We start from the raw sequence: 9,451 nt of genomic DNA on the forward strand, positions 1-9,451 counted from the left end.
CCTAGGTTTCACATGATAAGCCGTATTGTTCAATTCTGATTTTTTGCTCTGATGTTTTAGAACTGGACTGAATTCCCTCAAGGTGTCCACCTAGAGCTGAACCAAATTCCCTCATTACTGTCTCCTATATTATTCTGTCACTACGAGATCACGTCCGCCTGAGTGAGACTACACGACACTAACAGGATTCCCAACAAACAATAACAATGGAAATCTTATAACATTCCACATGAGGCTTATGGGATGCAGACAGCTTTAAGCTACATTTTGGCTTCTAATGTATGTTGATACATGAGGGACTGGACAAAAGCCAGGTCCGATAAACAGCACTCAAGAGCGGGGCCGGAACACCTGGCTTCTAGGGCTGGAGCGATGACTTACCAAACGGACAGTGACAGTAATAGCCTTCCGCACGGCTCTGGCAGGACCCGCCGTTAAAACACGGGTTACACTCACAGTAATTGATGATGGAATCACACGTTTTGCCTGAGTTCATGAAAAAACACAAATGAAAAAGAATGAGGTGAGGATGACATAAGCAAATGGTGAAGGGCTTCATGTATGGGGTTCCCAGAAACCACCAGGGTTTTTGTGCTCTCTCTCTCTCTCTCTCTCTCTCTCTCTCTCTCTCTCTCTCTCTCTTTCTCTCCCTCCCCCTCTCTCTCTCTGTTTTTCATCTGCTTGCTCAGCCACAGCCTCTCACCTTATAAACACACCCACATTTCTGAAAATATAATAGTGTTTGAAAATATATACCTGTCACGACAGCATTAACCGAATATACAGTATATGCTCTCCACTGGATCTGGGAATCCCATAAACATTAAGTAATGAACCCATGGCAAGAGGCAAAAAGCATGATAAACACAAAGTGGTAGGGTCTATGCAAAACCCATGAATGCTGAATCTGAGATTAGCCCCTCCAATTTACCCTCCGTGCTTGGGGGAACATAAGACAAATCTAAGACATAAATTCCTTCAGCACAACCTCCACAACAGGAAGTTGGGGGTTCAGTAGGAGGGCAGACAAACTACTGTAAGTCAATAGGTGTAATTCTTCAGTGCACTCCATTTGTGGGCCCATTTATTTGGGCCGCGGATGTGGACGCTTGCAGTCATTTGTTATGATCAGAATCAAAAAGCAGAGTAATGAGTCAAAGGCCCAGCTAGGCGGAGGAGATCGTCTGGACCAGCTGCGTTTGAAGAACTCCTTCCAAAAGCTACAGCAAGCAGCTGCCCAAACAGCCTGGATTCAAGCTAATGTTATCGCAAACACTTAAGTGCATTCACTCCCCTCCCAGACATTAGCACAGTTGTGTTTATTAGGTCCTCTACTGCGCGTCGTGTTTAGCGCAAGCTGCCGTCTGGCGCTATGTGCTGAATCTACCGGACCTCTTCTAAATCGATCACTTTTCATTTGCTTGTTGCATTTAACAAGTGAACTGCTGACTCACTGACCTCTTTGAAGCACTAATAACTGAGGGCTTTTATCCATGGTAAGGAGGTAGTGAATCTTTAATGAAGTACACTCAAGGGATGTGTCTGTTTTTTTTCCTTATTTGGGTCAAAATTGTGTCATCCCTTTAAAGTAAACATGACACATCACAGCTGAGATCCTTCCACCTGCAACCCTAACAGCAATCAGCTTTTGGCAGTCATAGCCATAGCCTAGGGTTACAACACATCTCTAGCAATTTGGAAAAACATTTTTCTTTAGGATGAAAACATTTCTGGATTTGAGTGTTGTACTCAAGTTTTACTGTACCTGCAAATCCAGATTTGCACAGGCAGTTGAAACCTCCAGGGAAGTTTTGGCACAGTGCCCCATTCTTGCAGGGACTGGACAGACACTCGTTGACGTCTCGCTCACATGCCATCCCAGTATAACCTTCAGGACAAGAACACGAAAAGCCTCCCACAAGGTTATGGCATGTTCCTCCATTGTGGCAAGGTGATGGAAGACATTCATTGATGTCTGTTTCACACAGAGTACCAGTATAACCAGGCCTGCAGTTACAGGCATAGGGTTGTAGGGGGCGATTTGAGACAAGAATGACTGGGACACTTTCCGTTGTCATCATATCCGGTCCAACATTGAGACGCCGCTTGCAGCTGCCACCATTCTGGCAAGGGTTGTGAGTGCAAGGGTCATGGTCAACAGAGTCGATCTTCACCCCACTTTGTCGGTGCAGCACGTCTTTAATGCTCTGGAAGAAGGTGGCCACACCACTGGGGTTGACGTACTGGCCATGGCCTCGTTTGACAGCTGTCATAAGGAAGGTCTGGTTGTTCAACTCAAAAGCCCCATACAGCTGAACTCCAGTACCCAGACCTGCCAACTGGGAGTTTGCAACGCGTAAGAAGCTGAGGTAGTGGTTGGTGAGGAAGCTGCTGATGCTGTGGGAACTGAGTCGGATGAGTATGCTGTTATCCACTGTGGTGTTGCTGAACCCGATGAAGAAAACACGAACGTTGCTGTTGACCGGCCCATGGACACCATCACTGCTGCGCACCGACAGGTCAAACATCCCATCCGTAGATCGAGCATTTGAATTGAGGTTACAGGTCCCTGAGGGGATACTGAACAGGCTTGCAGTAGGTGGGATTATGGAGCAGTGGAACGTGTCCTGCGTGTCTGGGTCCTGGGGCTTAACAATGCCAAGAGATCCTCCAGGAAACATATTGCCAAAGTAATGAACATAGATTTCAACAGAACGAGGCTGGGATGGGTTGTCATTCTGATCATTAACTCTGACATGGACAGTTCCTGTGGAGGACATCTGAGGGATACCAGAGTCTTTGATGACCACAGAGAGGTAAAAATCACTTATTTGTTCTCGGTCAATCTCTCGACTGGTGCTAAGCTCTCCGGAGGAAGTTAAGATGAAGTAATTTGATGTAGACCCAGATGTAATCAAACTGTAGGAGAAAGGTCCCTGATTTGGTTCCAGATCTGGATCAGAGGAGTGGAGGGTTACCACTGGTGTCCCTGGCCTCTGGTTTTCCATGACCTCTCCACTTGTGGTAACCAAGGTTGGTCCATTGTCATTAATATCTTCCAGAGTTACAATCAAGGTGGCAGTGCCAGTGGCTGCAGGTGACCCAGAGTCTACAGCCAGCAGGGTCAGGTTGTACACAGGCATAGTCTCACGGTCCAGCTCGGCTGCGACAGACACCTGTCCGGTCTGTGGGTTAATGGTGAAAGCAGTTTTCTCATAATCACTGGTGATGGAGTAGGTAAATCTGCTCCAGCTTGGGACGGAGTCAGAATCCTCGGCACTGACAAAGGTGACCAGGCCACCAGGTGAGAGCCCTTCACTCACCTGGACATCGTACAGCTCTTGGGTAAACACCGGAGGATCATTGGCATCAAGGATTGTGATGTTCACAAACACCTCATCAATATCTGCTCCTCTGATACTTCCTGCATTTTTGGCTAAGACTTTCAAAGAGATCTTTTCTTCTTTCTCCCGATCAAGGGATCCAGTGACATAGATCTGGCCTGTGTTTTTATTGATGCCAAAACCTTTTCTCCTGCTTCTGCCAAAAATCAGGTAATAAACTACACCATCTTCCCCTAGGTCCCTATCACTTGCAAACACTTCCCCTACCATGGTGCCTTTGGGTGCAGCTTCTGAAACCTCAAAGTAGTACTGCTTGGACACGAAACGGGGGATGTATTCATTTGCTCCTTTGAGTTGAATATTAACATTCGCAAAGCTACAACGATCCTCATCAGGTATGTTAAAGGCTTTTACGGTCAAATGATACATCTGTTTGGCCTCATAGTCAAGGAAACCCTGTGTGGTAATAATTCCTGTGTTGGGGTCAATAATGAACAGATCGCTGTCAGACGACTGAATGACATAAGCCATCGCAGCATTGGGGCCTGAGTCCTTATCTGTGGCGTTCACTTTCACGACTGTCGTGCCACTGGGTACGTTCTCCTGAACAACAGGGAAGTATTCACCAGGATCAAACTTTGGTGCATTGTCATTTACATCAGTAACATGTATGATAATTGTCACATAGCTAGTCTTAGCAATCCATCCTCCATCTGTTGCTGAGATTCTAAGCTCATGCATTTGTTGTTTCTCATAGTCCAACAGCTTTGCCAAAGATAAGACCCCAGTTTTACTGTTGATTACAAACAGACCATCATTATTGCCGGAGGAGATGTTGTACATGATAAGTCCGTTTATGTGTTTGTCCTTGTCTTTATCTCGTGCTGAGAGAGTGCGGATTGCGGTACCAACAGACAAGCTCTCAGACACTGTGGCGGTAACTTGACTTTGGGAAAATTCCGGAGTATGGTGGTTCTCTTCTGTGACAGCAATTTTAAGAATGGTTTTAGCTGACAGAGGGGGGTTCCCTTTATCTATTGCTGTTATGTCAAGCAGGTAGACTTTATTTATATCTGAAGTTAGAGAAGAGGCAATAATTACCCATCCAGTATGTTTATCCAAACGGAATTTACTCGAGCTGTTGCCTCCCGATATTGTGTATTCAATTTCAGAGTTGATACCAAAGTCTTTATTATCATGAGCTGTAACTTTGATGAGTTTGGTCCCGACTTTGACGCTCTTGGTGACTGGTGTGAAGTAGGAGGAAGACTCAAACATGGGGGGGTTATCATTACTGTCAACTATGTTCACGATCACAGTGGTTTCACTCATTAGCGGTTTTAGACCTCTGTCAGATGCTGTCACAATAAAACTATGCCTGTTTATATTAACATTGCTCGTTGAGTTCTGATACTTGATTTGTTGCTTGATAAATATCTCCCCAGTGCTTGCGTTGATACGGAAATATTCTGACTGAGACCTAATGAAATAGAATATTTTACCATTAACTCCCTCATCATGGTCTGTAGCAGAGACCTGCGTAACTAACGAGCCCATTTCAGTCATCTCAGGGTAGCTGAGGTAGTAGGACGGCTTGCTAAATCTAGGGGCGTTGTCATTTATGTCCGTCACAAATATGGTCACATCAGTGCTGACAGTCCAGCCTGAATCATGAGCAGAAACCCTGGCAATGTAATGGTCAGTGTCCTCTCTGTTGAGTGGTCTACTGATGGTTATGTCCCCGGTGTTGGGGTTAATGCTGAAGGGAAGACTCATGTCACTTATGGAGTAGCGACTCACGGCGTTGACGCCTGCGTCCTCGTCTGTAGTTGTTACACGGGTTACAGTGTATCCCACAGGAGCATTTTCAGGTACCATGGCGCTGAAGATTTGGGAGAACCTGGGGGCATTATCGTTCACATCAAGCACACTAATAATGACCTTGACAGCAGTGCTCCTCGGCTGTATGCCGCGGTCTGTGGCTTTCACGGTCAGAGCAAACTTAGACACTTTTTCCCTGTCTAGAGGTCGAGTGGTGCGGATTTCCCCTGTGGCCCGATTCATACTGAAGCTGTTGTCTTTGTTTCCGTCGATGATGGCGTACTCCAGCTGCCCACTGGGGCCACTGTCCCGATCAAGAGCAAACACCACAAGCACTCTCTGAGGGGAAAGGTTCTCTAGAATCTCAGCATGAAATGGCTCTTTCTCAAAAACGGGATTGTTATCGTTCACATCCAGCACTGTGATCTCAATTTTCTCATAAGCTGAATACGGAGGGAAGCTCTGATCCCGGCCCTCGATCCACAGGACATACTTCCCAATGTTCTCATAGTCCAGGGACTTCTTAATGGACAGCTCTCCCGAAAGCTGGTCTATATGAAAAGCATTGTCCAAGTTTCCACTCGCAATGTAGTACGACAACGGCCCAGCTCTTGTTGATACCCCAGTAACCTTGGTGACGACTGTGTTTACATCTTGATTTTCTGGAAAGGTGAAACTCTTATCTTTGAGTTTGATGGTGGGGAAGTCTTCACCCACTACAAACCGGACAGTTACAGTGGTGCTGTCTGTTTTGGGATTGATGCCGCCATCTTTTACACGAACTGTAAAAGTGACCTCAGAACTGCCCATCAGTTTCTCGTTGGCGACGATGGCGCCACGAACAGGATCGATCGTGAACTTTTCTGAGTTTCTGCCACTGAGAGAGTAGGTCAGCTGAGCATTGGATCCTGAATCTTCATCTGTTACGGTGACCGCAAACACCAAAGAACCTGCACACAGCAACAAAGCCCATGAACTAACTGGTTCTTACCTATTTCTCATTAGGAATACATTTTTAACATTTTGTTAAGAGTCATCAAAATAATTAATAATTTATTTTAACAGCTTTAGTTTAATAACAACCGTACCCTTGACGATCCTAAAACCACCCACCTGGAGAGGTGAAGGCAGGTATGTGTGTGACATAGGGGTGGTGATGAAATCGTGGTGGATTATCATTGATGTCAGTCACAACCACAGACACCATGGCTGAACTAGAGAGGGGCGTCGGGCGCCCGCTGTCTGTTGCCACAACCAGCAGCTGGTAGCTGCCTTGCGCCTCTCGGTCCAGCAGGGCGCTGGTGATGACCTGCCCCGTCGCTGGGTTGATGGAGAACTGTCCGTCTCCTCCACTCAGACTGTAACTATAGAAGAACCAGAGCAGGAAGATGCTCACCAATCACATACGATCCAGTTGACAGGGGGACATACACAGAGAAGAAACGATCTACTCTAAAAGTGAAGCTGGATAGATATTGCAATGGGTGAGTGTAAAACACTGAAACAACCAAAAGGCTCCTTTTAGTCTGGGGCAAAAGGATATATATATATTTTTTTGTTTGTTTTTTGGGTTTTGATTGTAAAATATGGTTATAAAATATGATATGAACTGAATATCAAAAATATTAGAGAAAAGTAAAATATTTTCTTTGCTCAGATTTGTTATTTCGGTTTCAGAGAAATACTAACAAAGCTGTTTAGAGAGCAAACATTAAGGTCAAGTAATGCTGGGCAAAATTGAAAGTGAGGGTGCACATGTGACAGCTACGGGTTGTGGGGTTCTTTCTCCACCACTTCTGGGGACATCCTGTGGGGGGCACTGTTTCAGCCTCACAGAAGGACATAAGGACACAACAGGGACATGTGGCAACAGAGCTGAACCTTTTGAAAATATAACCACCATAAATCACTCAAATGGAACCCGCAAATTCTTACGGCTCTAGAACAAAGAGACAAAAGTTTAAGCGAGTTCACTGAACAGCTTTCACTATTTTTTTTTCTCTATCAGACATTTCCCATCATCCTTTGGTGTGTTTTCTGGGCAGTGTTTAAAAGTTGGAGACATCCCCGGATTCCCCCTGACCAGAGGCAGCCTGCGTGGCCCAGCGAGGACTGGGTTTCACGTCTCTGTTGTCCTCCCTCTTGTTTCCTTGACATAAACTCAGCCTGATATGAACATGCACATGGGCTGGACGCCCGCGTGCATCTCCACTGCAGGAATTTCACCACAGTAAGCAATGAATTAGAGAGCTACAGTAAGAATAACAACCCCAGAAACACAAGAACATCATTTATATCCACAGTCCCGGCAGACAGAGATCAGCTACAGCTTGGAGAACTGAGGCTAGTATCCTGTAGTGGGCAGCGTGAGACGGTCTTAACTGCCCCCAACACCCCCACCCCACATCCCCCACATCCCCCACACCCACCCCACATCTCTCAGCCCTACTGGGCTCTGGTTCCTCTGTCATTGTCCATCATCATCCTCATTAACGCGTTTTTAGGGAAACTGGAGAGCGGTGTCCCCCGCAGGCTAGCAGGAGGGTTTCGGGTAGACGGAGCACATGCGTGGGCGTGAGAGTGGGCGTGAACGTGAACACAACCTCCAATAGGGTCAACTCGAGGTTAACAGGTGTTAGGTGAAAGATGACTGGTATTAGCATGAGGCATGACACAGAAATAATCAGTAGACTGAAAGTGTAGTGTATGAGATTAATGGATCATTATTTACATTATACTAATATTTAGATAATATTATTACATTATAATATTGTTTATATTATTATTGATATATAATTATTTATATTATACACCAATTTGTCTGCATATTTGTATGCATGTTTGGTTCATGTGTGTGTTTGTGCCTGTTTGTGAACGTGTGTGTGTGTGTGTGTGTGTCTGTGTATGTGTGTGCGTGTGTGTGCGTGTGTGTGTGTGTGTGAGTGTGTGTGTGTGTATTTGTGATGTGTGCGTGAACATGTGTGTGTGTGTGTGTGTGTGTGTGTGTGTGTGTGTGTGTGTGAGTGTATGTGAGTGTGTGTGTGTGTGAGCGTGTAGACTACCTAATAACCCCATTTTGTCCAACATCTGCATCAGAAGCATTAACGAGCAGTACATCACTTCCTGTGGGTGCGTCCTCTGGGACGGTGGTGTGATAGGAGGAGAAGGTGAAGAGTGGAACCATATCGTTCACGTCATCGACCAGCACAGTGACCGTAGCACTTCCACTGAGAGAGGGAGAGCCTGAGAGAGAGAGAGAGAGAGAGAGAGAGAGAGAGAGAGAGAGAGAGAGAGAGAGAGAGAGAGAGAGAGAGAGAGAGACAGACAGACAGACAGACATGGAGAGACAGGGATGGAGAGACAGGGATGGAGAGGGAGAGAGTAAGAAAGAAATGATTACAAACAGAGAATGAAAGTGTTGTTTACTAACACGGTCAGTAGACTGCAGGGTTTCCACAGGTCTTGTTTCCAGGTGCAAGTTTTAATGGTGCATGTTTCAATGATAAGTACATAATTAATAAATGCACAGATGTTGGGTCTCCTGTCTTTTCCCTGTTAGTGCCAAAAACCGTGCCTGCTACTAATGTTGTGAACCTAACTAAACTGCAGAAATCACATCAACAACATCAGGATTACAACATCACTCTGCTGCCACTGGGACAGTGATATGGACGTGTGATGGTGATGAGACTCCTTGGCTGTTGATGAGACTCTGAACCCCCAGGGAACTACGTGAGGTCATAACTGGAGGGGTTTCCCTCGGCTTCCTTCAGAGGAACAGTAGCGGGCAAAGGTGTCAGACGCCTCCAACCACCACTCCTCATGCATTACTCTGCATTACCCGGGGGGGGGGGGGGGCTTGGTTGGGGCTGTGGAGAGGGCCTCGTCTGGAGAACTTTACTGTCTGGTGAGGTTTTAAAAATATGTTAGCAGTATAGCAGGTATCTGCTTCTTTTTCAAACTCTCAGCAAGGTTTGTCAGGGTAGAGAGGGAGAATGGGGTGTCTAACCCCCCCAAACGCCCAGACCAGCGATGGAGCTTCTACATGGAGAGACCCAGCAGACAGGAGAGGAAGTGCAGTGAAGTGATGAAGAAAATACATGTCAGGAAGAAGGAAAGAGTGATAGAAAGAAAGAGAAAAGGAAGCAAGGTCTAACTACGTGTGACAGCAATGGTGCAGGTCATCACGTAGGTCGTAGGTCACAACAGAGACCCCCCTCACCAACCCGACCACACACACTCCCATGAAGGAGAGAGCTGGAGCACTAGCAGCCATGATGTTGTGA

At 46.1% G+C, this 9,451-nt stretch overlaps 1 protein-coding gene across 2 annotated transcripts in view; it reads right to left on the bottom strand.

Moving 5' to 3' along the window:
- Positions 1-9,451, bottom strand: part of fat4 (FAT atypical cadherin 4) — a 92,696-nt gene that overhangs the window by 11,140 nt on the left and 72,105 nt on the right. For both annotated transcript variants that reach the window (XM_076988110.1, XM_076988119.1), the window contains exons 7-10: positions 8,228-8,408; positions 6,279-6,529; positions 1,766-6,115; positions 382-486 (exon numbers count right to left, since the gene is read on the bottom strand). In XM_076988110.1, the coding sequence (XP_076844225.1) occupies positions 382-486; positions 1,766-6,115; positions 6,279-6,529; positions 8,228-8,408 (4,887 nt within the window). The remainder of the gene's footprint in view (positions 1-381; positions 487-1,765; positions 6,116-6,278; positions 6,530-8,227; positions 8,409-9,451) is intronic.

The sequence above is a fragment of the Brachyhypopomus gauderio genome, chromosome 2, assembly GCF_052324685.1.
Source record: "Brachyhypopomus gauderio isolate BG-103 chromosome 2, BGAUD_0.2, whole genome shotgun sequence".
NCBI lineage: Eukaryota > Metazoa > Chordata > Actinopteri > Gymnotiformes > Hypopomidae > Brachyhypopomus > Brachyhypopomus gauderio.